This window comes from Ambystoma mexicanum, chromosome 1q (assembly GCF_040938575.1).
Source record: "Ambystoma mexicanum isolate Mex_15411 chromosome 1q, UKY_AmexF1_1, whole genome shotgun sequence".
NCBI lineage: Eukaryota > Metazoa > Chordata > Amphibia > Caudata > Ambystomatidae > Ambystoma > Ambystoma mexicanum.
In genome coordinates, this window is record NC_090922.1 from 569,517,292 (window position 1) to 569,534,292 (window position 17,001).

At 46.2% G+C, this 17,001-nt stretch overlaps 1 protein-coding gene across 1 annotated transcript in view; it reads right to left on the bottom strand.

The window, feature by feature from the left end:
* Positions 1 to 13,321, bottom strand: part of LRRC52 (leucine rich repeat containing 52) — a 212,156-nt gene extending 198,835 nt beyond the window's left edge. Inside the window, exon 1 of the mRNA XM_069641050.1 lies at positions 12,310 to 13,321. Coding sequence (XP_069497151.1) covers positions 12,310 to 13,306 — 997 coding nt within the window. The 5' untranslated portion in view covers positions 13,307 to 13,321. The remainder of the gene's footprint in view (positions 1 to 12,309) is intronic.
* Between the last annotated feature and the right edge of the window lie 3,680 nt (positions 13,322 to 17,001).

The window sequence follows — 17,001 nt, forward strand, 5'->3', positions numbered from 1 at the left end:
TCACGGAGCACAAAAGTTGCATTAAAAATAGAGTACATGCAGCACCATTAATAGGACACTTTATAGAAAACATACATAAGGTTGAAGAATTAAGGTGGTCCGTGGTCTATCTGGTTAAAACCAGTAACGATACGAATTTGGTTCGTAAGAAACTACTGTTGAAAGAGTGAGAATTAATTTTCCTAACTAGCAGTATGGATCTGGGACTAAACGAAAGAACTGAATAAAAATTGCAAAAGTATGTGATCTGTCTTGCCAAGAGGGTAATAGACTGTGCCAAACCTTTTTACAAAGCGGTAAGGTAATCGGGACAAAACGAACATCTATAAGAAATGTACAACACATTGCTATCAATAGTTTATATATTATATTGAAAACACAACCAAATTTAGAAGAGCATAGGTATAACCTACTGATGCTGATGGGGCACACCCGCCGACATGTAGATGCTGCAAGAGTCCGAATTTTTTGATGGCGGAGCGGACGACATGCCCGCGAACGGTAGAGCAGTGGCGATGATAAAGCCAGCCGTCGGTGAAATGCCGTTAGGCAGTGGAGCTGCCAATGCCTCTGACAGTGAAAAAGAGGCAGCGTGTAGAAGAACGCTGTGTAACAGCAAAAAAAGCAAACCGCGGGAATGGAAGCCAAATAAGGGGGGCCGTAGGCGATACGCATACTAACACTGGAGGTATAGAAACAAGCACCTCCCCACCACCAAGGAAACCATGTGACGTAATGGTCACATGACGGAGGGAGTTCCCGATAAAAACAGGAAATGAAGGCCGGCAAAGGAGTAGGTGAGTGCCGCACCGAAGGAACTTTGACAGTTTGAGGACGCTGCAAGATAAAACAGGTAAGAGACCACATTGAGGCACAATTAAACTAAAATAATGCGGGTAGAAAATAGATGTGCCACAACTTAGTAAGGGTGATTATTCTGAGAAAAGAAGTAGTACTCCCCTATATGTGTTTGAGATTATAAAGGACATCTTTGTCCCGATGTTGTCCCATTTGTGTATTTCCCTGTATTACAGAGAATCAACTATTGCAGTTGGGTCAGCAACAAGTGTGAGACATATGCTCACTGACCGAGAGGAGGAGATTCTCTTCCCAGCCCAGCCAGACGTAGGGAACAACACCCGGTCTAGGAAGTGCATAAATAAGACAAAAGAAACAGTGGTGAAGATTATTATAGAATGTAACACCACGACCCCAATTGCCTAGATAGTTAAAAGCACACTGATCGACCTGACATTTATTATTTTTTGTGCTTTTTCTAAAACTGCAGTGCTCAGTTATTGTAGTTGGGTTAGCTACAATTGGGACATATGTAGCCGCCAACTTAAAGGAGGAACGACAACCCACAACCCAGTGATACGTAGAGAACAACATCAGCTCTTGGAATGTTTCCAAAGATGGTAAGGCTAAATTTGTCCATAGGGTGACTGGTAATAACTAGAAGGCGAGTAAAAGTGAAAGACTGCATTGAATGTATAGGGTTGTAACCATTCCTAGATTCTGAGCCCAAGTATCTCGATATTTCTCCTCTTTAGCCCCAAGAAGGTTGAAAAAGTGCAATAACTAGAAGAGGAGAACTCGTGAGAACTAAGATTTTCAAAAGTAGCAAAGCTGAAACCAATTAATGGAATATTGGTTACCTGGGTAAGAACTCTTGTGGGGTAATGAGGAAGAATGACTCTTCTTTGAAACTGAGCCACGGGAAAAATGAGTGTATTAAGTTACCAAGATACAATGAGATCATGCCAGGCCAAGCACTGGAATTGTATAGCCTCAAGGTGTTCACCTCGTAGTAACTAGGAGGAGGCTTGATTAGAGAAAACGAAGTTGAATAACTATTAAAAAGAGAAAGGAATTTTAATGAGACTGAATCATGTGCAACCTGTTCCGTGTACCAAGGGTGGGTACGTCACTGATAGATATAGAGGAGGAGTACTAAAGTTAATAACTCCCTCCCGCTGTGATATTAGACACAGCTAGTTGTATGTAATAAAATATACAACGTGGATGTATCGAACATTAATAGTCGATTGTCCTCTACTTGTTTCCCACATACATCCATTTGGTGTACTCACTTGATGAGAGGAACAAAGGAAGGGACTAAGTGTGGATCCCCCATTGGTCCCAAGAAGAAAACCGACTACTATATATTACAAATGAATGTGGTTCTTTTACCCCTGATGAATTTCCGATTAAATTATTATCAATGCTAAAGGAAAGAAACATGTTGGGAGCATGGTTGTGAATGATTTGAATGAGTGGAGTGAGCACTGATAGGTTAAAGTGGTATAGACTAAGGTGGACCGTATCATTTGGAGAGGGTTTCTAATTATTGATCCATGGTGTGAATTCATTGAATAAGAAAATTATAAATACCGAGAAATGAAGTGATCACAGAATATTGTTATAATATAGTGTTTATGATGTGAAAATGTATTGTCAGTTTTAGATTGATGTATACACAGTTCAGATAGAATAAGAGTGTATACACCGTTTAAGATTCTATGTTTTAGAGCGAAATTAATAAAAAGATTTTTTGATATATAACAAAGAGTATGTGATGATTCTATGTAAAATAAACATATACAAGTGAATAGACACGAATGGCACAAGGGAAACAGGTGACCCTGTGAATATATTGTATTGTACCATAGTGTAGAGGGCTGTTCACACGTGGTCTAGAGAAATATTTCCTCTAGTCTTTCGGATGTTAAAAAGGTTTATTCTTGAGACTGCCACTCTGAGGTTGACCTCCACTTCCAGCTTTGTGCAGTATTTTGTTTTCAGTACAGCCAAGGCTGAAACGCCTATTTGGCAGAAGTAGGAAGACCTAAAGGGTAAGAGACTGTATAGCAGACCTTGCCAATGTAGGATACTCCGGGATTACCTTCAGCCAAAAATCACCCACTGCAATGTTCCCAAATTCAGATTGCAGAGTAGCGTCCTACTGAACCTCAATCAGCTCCTCCTGGACATCAAATAGAAGATGCACCACCTCCTCTGCCAGAAAAGGCTGCATCACCCAGTCATTAATGCCAGAATATTCTTCAGGGAAGTATTAATCAAAGCTAGACCTTAATGTTGTTAGGTGACTTGATCAGCATTCAGTGAGTAAAATAACCTTGTAAAAATAACATGCAGCTTTGCATAAAATTAAAGAGAATTTTGGGATTATCAGGCACAGTGAAGGCCCCTCATATGAAAAAGTTGAAATGCCCTGGAGCCTCGAATTTGAAAGATGATATTCCCTGGCGCCTTAACTGTCAACTGCTGCTGCAGGAGAAATGAGGACCATGGGGTATTTGTTCTATTCACTTGTCCCCACAGTCCTCCTGTCTCCCCCACTTAGATTCGAACCAGTCTGCGGCACACAGCTTGTAATGCAAAGCGCACATTTTAAGCACCAGGACAAAAAACAGAACTGAGTACATTGCTCAGCTAAATTAATTCTGACTGGCAATGTGGGGGCAGTTGCTCCTCCCACTACCCCTTCCCATTTGAAAGTAGGGCAGTATGTCACTAATGATCCATCATTAGTGATTTCCTGCTCTGCATTCAGATGGGAGGGGCTGGTCATCCCTGCACAAGAAGGTGTGTGCTGTAATCAGGGCAGTTTCTAGCCAACTTGGTACCCAGGGCGAAACATCAGAAACATCAGAATGCACCCTCCCACTGACTGGCACACGTCACTCCCAAACTACACCTCTGTCATGCGACAAAACGCCTCCTGAATATGAATAAATAATTGCTATATAAATGAAGCTGGTTTCATTACATTGTAATTCAAGCACTTTACAGAAGAATTCTAATGTGAAAACACAGCTGTTGCTGCCCAAGTAAATGGTTTTTCAGCCACCTGATGTTAGGGAAGGCATTGGCTGAATGCAGATTCAAACTGCCTGTACAGGCACACTGGGGTGTGAACAGCCTATCGGGTCTGGGGGCCCACTGACCTGGCCCTGTGTTGCAGGTGTTCTGTTCGTACCACCTCATTGTATTTCGCAAGGGGCAATACTAGACTAACCATATGAATTATTTTCTGATAGATGGTTAGCATTCCAAGATGGACAGTCTAGTACACTCTTATTGTACTCTTTCAAAATACCTCTCTGAGAGTGGGGAAGGGGACAAATAGCACCAATGAGGGTTCCTGTATACATTGCATTAAAACAGAGCATTTCACGACTAGAACAGTTATCAGAGATCTCTACATTTGATAAATAAGTCTGTGATAAAAGGATTGTATGTGTGAATCTCTAAATGCATAACTGATGCATGGCTTGGTGCTCACATCACGGTTCACAATACTCACCCTAACATTAAAATGTTTGTAACAATGAACCTTCCATGCTCATTTGGACAGCTTACGTTTTTGTATGAGAGTATAAAATGGCTGCAACATCAGCCACTCAAATGGGGTACAAGGGCTCTTTTGCTTCTTGTTTCTGAAGAATTTTAGAGGAGGAAGGGCTGAGTCTCAGTGTGGGCATGCCCAACCCCAATACAGAAACATCTTTAGGGAATTATATCTACAGACATGGCAGGATACCGCACAAGAGAGACCCAATACACAATGCACAGAAAGGCTACACAGAAAGGATTGTACCTCTTTCAAACTTTAGCCTGACCAGTAATAAGCTGATGAAGCGTTTTAAACAAAGCCGCCTTTTGGTGCATGGTAAAGGGGCCACATTTCCTCAGCCACTACCTCCTCACCATTGCGCAGGCCTCAGGGGTTATTTCGGCAAAAAAGAGCACGCCCATGCTTTATCTAACCGAGCTGGCATTAGCATCTCTTAATAGTGCTGACCTGCAGTTAGTGAAAATCATAGTGTGGAAAGGACGTTTGGCCTCATGGATTTAAAATTTCAGGCAACTTCTTAGATTGCTTTATTGGTCTAAGTGTGGGCACAATATGGCATGCTTGTCAGAGTCACATACACAAAACAGTCCAGTGTGTTCTTGTATGGACATTGTACACATCACTGCATTGATTTGCCATGGACTACTGTCTGCATGGTGACACACAATGAACTTAACTTTCCTAATCAAGGTGCTAAGTGACATTAAGTTGCCATTGGGTGTGCTCCCTATGCAGTGGTTGGCTTGTTTAGAGAATTAAAAGACCATTGATGCTGAGAGGATGCATTTAGTCCATGTCCCAAAGCAGCCACTAGAATACTTAAGCAAGAAAATTACAGTTTACCTTTCCAGGGATGCGCCATATGTAACTAAAAAGTAATATTTTTTTTTTAAAAAAGGTTTAGGTGTGTCAAATAAAGAGACACGAAAATAAAGAAAAATAGTTTTAAACTTTTCTAAGTGGCACGTTAATTCTCTTTTCCATAGGTATGGTCAGCTAACTGATACTTGTGCTGGCCTGGTGAATAAAAATAACCCATATTTAGTTCTTAACACTGAAATGTTAAGCATATACTGTATAAAAACAATGGCTTATTAAATGAGCCATCACTTGTAAATTGCCCCACTTGAAAGGCTGTCAACACAAAGAATAGCACAGGGTATTTAAATATGCGTTTAGAATATGCATTCCTTTGTTTGCATATTCCGAACGCATCGCAGTCGGCAGAGACCAACAGCCGCACATGACAGAGGAGCGCTCACCGGCACAGCAGACTGCTTAATCTGTTGTCCGGCAGCTTTTTAGGCTGTTGATGCACGACCCCTATGCATGAGGCTGCGGCCCACCAGAGGGGCACGCCCCACAGTTTGAATACTGCTGCTTTACACTATTAATCATATTTTAAATAAAGACAATCATATTACAATCAAAATAAAGAAAGAAATACATTCCTATGCATATGTACAACCATTTCCAATGAGAATCAGTTCATTCCAAATGTTGGCAACAAACTAATAAAAAGACAATATTAATTTTCAAATTTTCGCATAAACCTTTTTACACACATGATAAGCAGATGCCGTTATCACCAATGAGTCTCCTGCATACAAAGTAGACCAAAATGTATTGGAAACTATATGGTGAACTGTGGTAACATTATTTCCATAACCTTTTATATACAGATGTTCCACTTTCTTACAACCGGCCATTATATGTCTGCTGGTTTCAAGTTTCTCTCCTCAATATCTGCATTTCCGACTTTCAAGTGGCAATCCTTGCCATATACCCACATACTGCACAGTCGGTAAGACATTAAGGGCCTCATTACGACCCAGGCGTTAACCATGGCGCTATCATGGTTGACGCCGGTACCTTACCGATTCCACCATGGTGAATGGCGGAATTACGGTAATTCCCCATTCACCATTGGCCCTTCCCCATTCCCATTTTTGCCCCCATAGTGCTCAATGGAAATGGGGAAGGCGGTAATTACAGTACAGCAAATTGCGGTACTGTAATTACCTCCGAGGTTCCAGGTCAATATCTTCCAAGAAATCTTTTACTGTCTTTTCTAGATTAGCAATGTGTCCCTTACCACTATTTTTGACCATTTCATTTTTCACATAACTCAATAGGGTGACCTCACCTGGATTATTCAACATTATTTTTACAAACAATTTGCAATAACGCACTTTCCATAGTGTGGTTAAAGATGTGATAATGTATTGTATTGTTTTCTTTGTTCTTCTGGGAGGATGGGGAGGGGAAGAAAGTGGGCTGTTCTATAACCTGTCGATTCTCTCTTCCATAATACAGCATATGATACTGGGAGCATCAGTCCTCTGTGTGTGGGCTACTTAACTGTGGTAGAATGTAACATAACTTGCTGAGTGGATACACATGCACTGTTTGAACCACTACAAAGAAGCTGTACAACTGCTGTGTTTGTTCATTGTTCCTCTTTTGCCATTATAAAACAAATTACATTAAAAAAAGAGGGCATCTTGGAGACTAATTGGTGGCAATCTGCATATTCAAGCACTTCGGTATTGTAATGGAATTCACTGACCTTTTTGTTTTGGATGAAATGTGTGGTTTTAAAAAATGAGGATGAGCATGGGTACCACTTTAGATTTAGAGTGCCACCCATGGTTTGAAGCCACAGAAGCAAGCTCACCTCGAGCAAAGGCTTTTTATGCCTGCGGAGTGGCACTATTTTTGGGTGCCCCATTTTCTAGCACAGTGCCCTGTGCTATGTGGGACCACCTAACCAGGTCCTCACACAATTAGGGTGCACCCCCGCCCCCTTTGCTGAGTGATGCCATCTCCTCAGACATTAAAAGGCATGAAGGAAATCTCAGCACCATCGTGATATGCAAAAGGAGAATCATGATTGCAGCTCCTCTGATATCTTGCTCTGGGGACCACCAAAAAGGCCTGCCTACGTGCTCCAGCGCCAAGCCCTAACTTTACCAGACTGTCATCACAAATGCCTGGTCTGCTTGCTGCCTTTCGATCATGGATGAAGAAAATAAAGCTACAAATATCTTACTTAACATGTTTCTTAAACTATTTATATTCTGGCAGTTTCATTTATTATGTGATTTGAGAACTTTTCAAGTCATTTATAAAAAGAAAAATATTGTTTTAGCCCTGGGAAGCCAGACATGAATACATATCAGTACCAACTTGATATATTTTGATATGTGGTAAAGTGTTATGTTATTGGAATTCATACTGTGCAATACTGCAATTTACATGGTCTCCAGGCGCACTGGCAGATCTGAAAGAGATGGGGGAACGCATTAGTGGGGAGGGAGGGAAAATGCATTTTAGTTTTGTTGTTGGGTTGGTGAATGCAGATTGGAAGTTCCCTGAGCTCTGCATGAAGGTGTGTTTCCAGGTGTCATGTGATGAAAACATAGAGGCATGTGTGTACAGAGGGCAAACTTGCGGGCCAGGGGTGCATTGGCCAGGAATGTGATATGCAAGTTGATTTTAGAGGAGTAGCATCTGCCAGTTGATGTCTCTTGGGCAGTATCAAGGAGCCACTCACATGAATTACATTGGGCATCAGATAGCAAAAAACACAGCAGGACATTCATTGCAAAGGGAACCAAGGAGATACATCAGAGAGGGACACCCTGGACTAAAACCTCAAGAGGGGGAAATTTGCAGTGGGACGCTCTGGAGCAAAACTGCAGTGGGATATATGGGGGCAAAACCCGGCAGGAAGAATCATAGTGGGGCACCTGTAGCAGTAAAGCATACGCTAGAAAGTAGAATGTTCAGGGGTTTTGAGAGGGGCACATGTAGCAAGACATAACAAGGCCTAGCAAGGCACGGTTAGGGCATGACCAGGCATAAGAAACCATGCAAAGACCTAACATGGCAAAGAAGTCTGGTCTCCTGCCCACATCATTACCACTGGCCTCTGCTGCCTGCTGCCATTTCACTTTCATACTTTTCACTGCCAATGCGTGTCTCTGTCTCTCTCTCTTCCTCCCTCTCTCTATCTCCCAAATAGATACATTGTGTACAACAATGATCTGGGATCTGGGAATTGGCAGATGAGGGAAGGAGACAGTCTGGTGACCTCACTCATTAATAAGAGGTATGGAAGGCGGAAACTTTAGGCCCAGAGAATGGACTACATGAGACATGGAAACCCCATGCTCTCTCTTCACCTCCCTAAGTTTTTGCTAGGCCGGCTGGGTGTCGTTTCAACCTCACTCTAACTAGCTCAGGTTCTGTGCTCAGTGAGCCCTGCTGAGACGTTTGCCTCTCAGGTAATGCAGGGTATTTGTCAGGTGATTGGTACAGGGCCCAGAATCCCTGGCTGTATTTCCTAGAAGTCTAGCCTAGTGTCCCCAACAGGCCTAATTTCCCTCTCCCACAGTGCACACAGCTACAGGCCCAAAAGGTATCCCTTTACCCGCCTTCCTGTCTCCCTGTCCTGGTTTAGAGACATATGCGTATTTCCATTTCTGAATGATACTAAACACGCTGCAGGGGGTTCTTCGGGGATGGGGGGCTCAGTGAGATGAGGAGCTGGCAAGATAAAAAGGTGGAGTGAGGATGCCTCAGAGTGCCACCCGAAGCTGGGCCTACAGATCCCTTTGCTGCACCGGGGGGTGGGGGGAAACAGAAGCATGCTAGCCGAAAGATAATGCAGGTTGGGTGGGGGTGAGGGGCACGCCGGGGATGATAATCCTAAAGCACTGCAGTCTCGTGAGTGGAGGATCTGTGGCCCCTTATTAGGTACTGATATCTGGCAGATCTCATGGAAAGCTATATGCACAGCTAAAGAATGTGACAATGGCAAAAAGCACTATGGCAAAAGGTTCATTATTAATGAGAGCAAGATGTGTTAACACAGCAGCAAGGAATGTACAGGCTGCCCACATCAGGTGTCAGATTATAGCTGTGGCACTGTTTTCTATGTTGCCACAGATCTGGGTGACTTGTCCATCAGCCCAGGGTCCCCAGGTTATCAAAAGAAGCATGGGTTCTAAAGCAATCCCCAATGTGTACACTTTGATAAAATCCCAGCTTCACCGCTTAACCAAAGTGTTTGATCCTGAGAAATCAATAATCACACACTGCCTTAGCTGACAAAATGAGGCTATTAATTTTGGAGTGCACGCTATTAAAAGAAAGCTCGCTCATCGTTTATCAGACTACACCTTCCCATTGGCAAAGCTATAATTGATGGCTTCTGAAGAGAGAAAATATTTTCTTTCTTGGAAAATATTCACCATATAAAGACATCTTTGTGGTTTACAAGTTTGCGGCTCCTGAGGATTTTGGTTACAGTTGCTGTTGCTGACAATTGAGAGGAGTTTATTTAAGCAATAATGCTATGTTCTGAGGGTCGTTTTCGTTGGTCGCAGCCCGCATCCCAAATTAATAAGCTGTTACCACCCACTACAGCCCAAAGAATAGAGTATTGCAGCTCCTTGCATCGGTGGCAAACCCTTGGAATCTTCAGGCTTGTTAAGAGGGAAACAAAGGGGAAACATAGGACACGGCAAGCTTGCTAACCGAGGATTCTATTTACGTGGGGATAAGAAACAGGCCCACCATGCACATGGAAGCCAGGGTTCTAGATGGAGACCGCTCTTCCATTTGCATGGGATGGCCATCAAGGTACTGGTGAGATGCGGGGGGCTGTACACCAAAGACAGGGCCTGCAGGGGACAGTGTTGGAACTAGGAAAAGAGGTGCTGGAGAGAGGGCGGGAATCCGGAAGGAGCTGGAAAAGGGCAGCTGGGGACAATGCCTATCAGCCAAATGGGGCGCCAGGTGCTGAAGCACCAGCTTCGAGCGAACTTGCATTTGTGGATGAAGCCCTTTATTCATGTAGCAGACTGGCTCTCTCGGATTCACCCCTGGCGGGTATACCACATGAAGTCTCCCGCCACTGCCTTCCTTTGTTGGGTGATTTCAGATACTGCCTAGGCCTAGGGTGACCATATTTATAGAGTAAAAAACCGGGACATGGTATCTAACATAAAAGTAGGACTAACTCTAAAAAGTGGCTGTCAAGGCACTACACTTCAGTAGCGTTTGGAGAAGAAGGGGGGGTTTAACTGCCATGGGTCTCCCCTCCACCCCCCCCCGTGCCAAGGCCCTTTTTGGTGATTTTGGTATGTCACCATTCGAAGCTTTCTAACATGTTCTCTTTCATTTTTAAATAAACACATATTAGAATTAATTTATCACAAACTAACACTATGTTAACTTGGGAAATGCAGCATTTTTTCTGTGTAAGATTGTGCATTCCTGCCTGTCAGCTATGAAGACCTACTACAAAAAACCGGGACCACTGCAGTTTCCAATGGGAACATGATTTTGAGAAAGGGGGACAGAGCACAAAAAACCGGGACAGTCCCGGCAAAACTGGGGCGTCTGGTCACCCTACCTGGGCCCCGGCTGTAAATCTGTGAATTTGGCACCCACGCAGATGGACTCCCTCTGCCTCAGGCAGCTCGGAGTCAGCAGCTGAGAGAAAACCTTTTAGCTGCTCTTTTCCCCGGGTGCATTTGAGGAGAAGACACTAGAGCAAGGTTCTGACTCCACAATGGCGCAACTTTTGAACCAGGCACCCCGCCAGTTTCTGAAAGAGACCAACATAAAAGTCCACAAACACACACAAGAAACATTTGCTTGCCACGCGCTCATGAGCTGCATAATGGTTTCTTTTATTTCCACGGCACTCATTTCAAACTGTTTTTACCAATCTGCACCCTGGAATCATTTGCACCATGGGGTCACGTGAGTTTGTGAAAGGGGGATTGGGTGAAGGTGACAATGTGGTATAAGGAATAAAGTACTCCTGGTTTTACATTAAAACGTATATTATTGCAGTCATATAAAGTGGTCTTTCTTGTCTCTGGCATTTTCCGGCAGCCTCTGGGGCCTGCATTTCCACAGAGTTCCATGAAGTGTTTGAGGTATCCCCCTGCGGACTCGTTCCTGTTTGAGGCAGTCCATCTCCCTTTGGCTTGCAATAGCCTCATGACATTCAGCATGGGTACTTCATCTGAAACATTTCAGGATTATAGTGTTTTCCCAAAAAGATTTCCACCTGAGTGGGTCCTGGTTTAAAAATTACACAATAGATTGCTGGAAGCAGGGATGCAAGGTTCGCAAGTTCATACAGCCTTCATGCGATTCATTTTGCGTTGTGCTCTTAATCACTTCCCCACTTAATCCTCCTCATTTTCATCTGCCCCTCCCAGCTCTTTATAAAGCAGGGAGGCCCCATGTCTGCAATTTGGAACTTTTCAGATGGTTTGGACTACAACTACTCCAATGATTCCTCACCACTGACTTTGATGGCCAGGACTGATGAGAGCTGTAATCCAAAACACCTGGCAAGCAAAAGTCTGTCGACCCCTATAAATCAAACGTAAAGGGGATTTCACGTAAACCAGGTGAAGCCCCTTAAGTCACCCCCCTTGGAAACAGAGTTCGCTCTCCTAGTGTAGAGCGTGGTGATCTGTGAAATCGGGCTTCCCATTTTGGACTGCTGCCCTAGTGCCAGCTTTACAGACTCCATGGGACAGTCGGCAAGTCAGTCACTCGCTCATTTGGGAAGCATACGTTGCTCTTCTAAAGCCAAGTGCAGGCCTTGACTCATCCACATGGGAAGCAGGGAGTCACTGTCCTCAAGTCATACCCCAATAGGAAGAAAGCCATTCAGTAACTAACCATAGCTCTCAAGGGACCCCTGTTTTGGTTAGTCAATCCAGCATTTTGCTAATTCTCAGCAAAAAAATATATTGCGTGGCCACACTCTGTGCAATGAATGTTCAAAACATCCCTACAGTCCCATGTATTTCAGTGGGTGGTTGGACGGAATTTTACTTTTCGGGGGAATCATCATTACAACTTTGAAATGCTGAAGGCTGCAAATCACTCACCTGGGAGGTAGACATCACTGTGGTGGAGCCAGGAGCAGAGCGCCCTCATGCTGCAGTCGCAGTGCCAGAGGTTGGCGCTCAGGTCCAGGGTGCGCAAGTTGATGAGGTGGTTGACTGTGGTGGCGTCCAGAAAGGTCAGTGCGGTGCGGCTCAGGTCCAGCTCCCTCAGGGCCGTGTTGTTGGAGAAGGAGTCCTTCTCAATGGCGGCCAGGAATGGGTTGTCGGAGAGTTTGAGCACCACCAGGCTGGTCAGCAGGTTGAAGGTGGAGAGCGTGATGCTGGTCAGGTTGTTGAAGCTCAGGTCCAGGTAAACCAGTGGCAAGCTGAAGAAGGTGGCCTGCAGGTTGTTGCTTAACTCATTGTTGCTGCAGTCCAGGTACACCAGGTCCGTGAGGATGTTGAGGGGCACCGAGGGCAGCGAGTCCAGCTGGTTCTCCACCAGCACCAACTGCCGCGTGTCCAGCGGGATGCCCATGGGGAAGAAACCTAGGCGGCCCTGGGTACAGTTCACCAGCAGGTGGTCACATTTGCAGCCCTCGGGGCAGGTGGTGGCCATCCAGACTTGGCCCAGGGAGGCGAGGAGCAGCAGCAGCCGCCCCAAGTGCTGGCACGCGCGGTGAGGGGCCATGGCGAGGAGCCTAGCTCTCTGCCGCGGTCCGTGCAGGTCCCAGGCCATGAGTCCTGGAGCAGTGCCTACTCTGTGACAGAGGGCCGTCCTCCATGAGTCAAACGAGGCCCGTCCCACTTCAAACAACCCTCGGCCACAAAGAAGTGCAAGAGCGGCAGGGGCGACATGATAGGCCGGCGGTGGAAGCTGCTCGCGCCCTCCCTGGTGAGCGCGGTTGCCCGGTGCTGCTGGTCCTCCCTCTTTTACTGTACTTCCCCGCCGGTGCGGCCCCTTCAGACGGTCTGACACCTGCAACCAAGTGGCGGGCGTGGAATGCGTCCACGCGCAGGTCGCCGAGGCAGCCGCCAGCTGACACCACTGTGACGTCATCGCCGCCGCCGCAGGTGGACGGGCCGCGCGCCGGCGGGAAGAGGCTTGCAAAGTCACGCCTCTGCCCGCGAGGAAAGGAGCACGCGTGGACCGCAAACAACACACTTCACAGAGGCCTTTCAGCCAGTGGGCGGCAGAGTGCTTGTCGGAAACGCCCCCCTCTTAATAATGAATCCCTTCATTTCTTTTCCCTTTCAGGGTCTCCTGATAAGTCTTAATAGTAAGTATGCAGCGCTTAAACGTTGGTAAGGTGTCAAAGCACTTTGATGGCACAGGAGATTATTATGTGTACATTTTAGGAATGTATACAGGACAGCCGTCACCCAGTCCAGCCATCTGGGCGCGGAGTACCCAAACTAAAAGAGGAGCGATTGAATAAAATGCACAACGTGAAATGGTTCAAGTGATGATAAGTTGTATTTCTAGTTGGGAACATGTTCCATTTTTGAGCTTACATAAATGAAAGAGACCATGCTCTCCTGCGTTTTTCCCTGATTGAGTGCAGGGACAACCCGCAGACACTTGTCAAGGGGCCTCCTGGTTCTGACCCGCTCACCGATGATGAGGTGACTATCTGAAATGAAATGGGCCAACCCAGTGCTTCTAATTTCATAGCAGATTTCACTGAGCAGTCTAAAAAGCGCCATAAAAAGGCTGCCACGTGATGACACGTAGAGCCGTTAGCCATATAAATCCCGAAATGAACATATCATGTCCAGAAGGAATACATAAGGTTTGCAAATCTCATAGAATTCAATCGCCATTGATCCCCTAAGCGTCTTCACGCAACTTTATTTCCACCCGCGCAGAATTTCAATTAGTTTCTATGAACCCGATTCCAATGCAGCGAGATAGCTCCTTAGCCTGAGTGCCAACTGCAGACACCCGCATATGACCTCTAGGTCACGTGTTCCCATTCTTGTGTGAATAACTCACCCATCATCTTTGTGGTCACTAAACGGTGTCCCACTGGCCAGGTTAAAAATAGTACCTATCATTTAAACATTAAGGGAAAACGCAGTTTGTGTTACAAAATACAAATTGGTTTAAGAAGGTGAGTGAGGTCTTGTGCGCCACGCCCCCGGGTGCTGGCTGGTGTGCCTGATGGCGGGCTCTGTGTTCCACGTGTGCTAACAGTGAACCTGAGAAGTATTTCTTTCACTGCCCGTGGCAGCCGGCTTGGGTTTCCCAGCTTCATTCACCACCTCTTCACCCCGATCAGTTTGTACTCATCGCATGCTGACTGCCAGTCACTGCCAATGGGCACCGTCACTCTGCCAGTCTCTCTGTTTAACTTCTGAAAGCTCAGTAAGTTGTGCGTCTGCTGCAGAGATCTTCGTACAACCTTCAAGTCAGAAGTTTGAATCCCATCAGCAGGGGTGGCGTCAAGACCTTTAAACTTTCTCAGTTGAAATATTCCTTCAGCCTCAAGGTGGACCCGGTCAGGTGCTCCCAGATTGGTATTTGTATGAAAAAGCAAAATGCTTAATTTGGTAAATTTAGGGGCCAAGTCATAGAAAAAGTGCAAAGTCTCTGCAAGCTACTAAGCGGCTTAAACAATTGTGCGCCTAATTGCGTGTTTGAGTATTTTTGCATGTTCGACGTTTTCATGGATTCAAACGCTCAAAGTAACTTGAGGCGCAAAGAAAACCGAGTTGCACCTGGAACGCCCACAACACGCCCCCACACAAACCAAAACCTATGCCAACTAAAAACTTTGCACCTACATTTGCCCCACCATCCAGCACCCTGGCAAAACTGCATGCCATCCGCCATTACTCAAGGCAGCACCCCAGCGAAACTGCAGACCCTCAACCTGTTACTCAAGGCAGCACCCTGACAACATTTCGTGCCGTCCCCCGTAACTCAAGGCAGCACGTGGTGAAACTGCAGACCCTTAACCCGTAACTCAAGGTAGCACCCCGGCGAAATTGTGCAACATCCTCCATTACTCAAGGCAGCACACCGGCGAAACTGCGTGCTGTCACTCCGTAACTCAAGTCATCATCCCCGGCGCTACTGCATTCAATCTCCCGTAACTCAAGGCAGCACCACGGCAAAACTGCAGACTGTCAACCAGTAACTCAAGGCAGCACCCCATCAGAACTGCGTGCCACCCCCCTGTAACTCAAGGCAGCACCCTGGTGAAACTGTGCACCACCCCCTTATAACTCAAGGCAGCACACTGGCAAAACTAAGGACCGCCAAACCCATAATTTCAGGGCAGCACCACAGCGAAACTGCGTGCTGTCCCCCCGTAATTAATTCAAGTCAGAACCCTGACGAAACTGAGTGCCACCCCCCGCCCGTAACTCGAGACAGCACCCTGCCAAAACTGCATGCCGTCCCCCCGTAATTCCACAACTCAAGGCAGCACCCCGGCAAAACTGCAGACCATCAACCCATAACTCAAGGCAGGATCCCGGTGAAACTGTGTGCCCTCCCACCGTAACTCGAGGCGACACCCTGGCGAAACTGGGGACTGTCAACCCATAATTCAAGGCAGCACCCTGGCGAAACCACCGCCACAACCCCCAGACAGCCCATACTAGTACACCCCCCTCATCACACACCCTTGAACTCCACCACAACCCCCAGGTAGCCCCCTCAAGTCCTGACACCACTCCTACTCCCCTCCATCCATCACCTCTGGCAGCCCCCTACTAGTCAGCAATCCTACCAGTCCAATTGGAGCTTCAATGTACATCAACTCTTCTGGCCTGCCTCCACCATGAAGTATACCTGCCTCCTCCAACACAATCATCTGGGATAACTGTTGTTGAATCCAGGACAGGAGCATCTTCTATCTCTCCCTTGTAGACCAAAATCAGCTGCACCTCATCAGGACAGCACACTGTTGCACCACCTACACTATGGTCACCGCATGTACATGTGACATGGTGATATTCGGGAGGATAGCTTAGGGGCAACGTGCTCGCCTTGGAAGCAAGACGACACAGAGCACCACAGGTTTGATCCCTAGGTCTGTGCTTAGAAAGCTCTGGATACTAAGCGCGTTATAAATAAATCATCATATCATATCAATGTGGCATGTGTATAGTGCCGTTGTGCCATTGTAATGGCCTCAAAGCACTGCAAGTGAAAGCCCTTGGAGGACAGAAGTACAAGGTATCACAGATTGGGCATAATCATAAAGAATGCCTTAGTGCATCTCAGCCTGTGCAAAAGTAGGCCATGGGTAGGGGTGGCAAAGTGTCATGATGCCTACCCGCAGGCATCCGGACAAAGCCCATCAGCCCCGGGAGCAGGCATCTAGACATTTAGTAAAACCTCAGCAGCCCCGGCTAGGGGCTATCTGGGTTCAGTCCTGGCGCCTTAGGCGCCAGGCTCATAGTAGAAATCAGTCCTGGTGCCTAAGGCGCCAGGCTCATAGTCATTACTTAACTCAGGAAGACCATGCTGCAAATGACTCCAATCCAACATGAAGCCTGAAAGGGACTATTTTTCTACAGGGACTATTTTTTACTCGGTTGTGCCCCAGGGACTTCTTACTGGGACTACTTTTGAGGCTATTTAAACCACGCCCGACCAACAACACATGCTTCGCGTTATTCTGCATCCAGCAGCGCAACGCTCACCGTGCCTGCAGCCTGCATCCAGTCTTCTGCCACGCCCGCCTCGAATCCGGAGCTCCTAAAACAAAGAGGAAAGAAAGGGACAAGGTTAGAAAACAA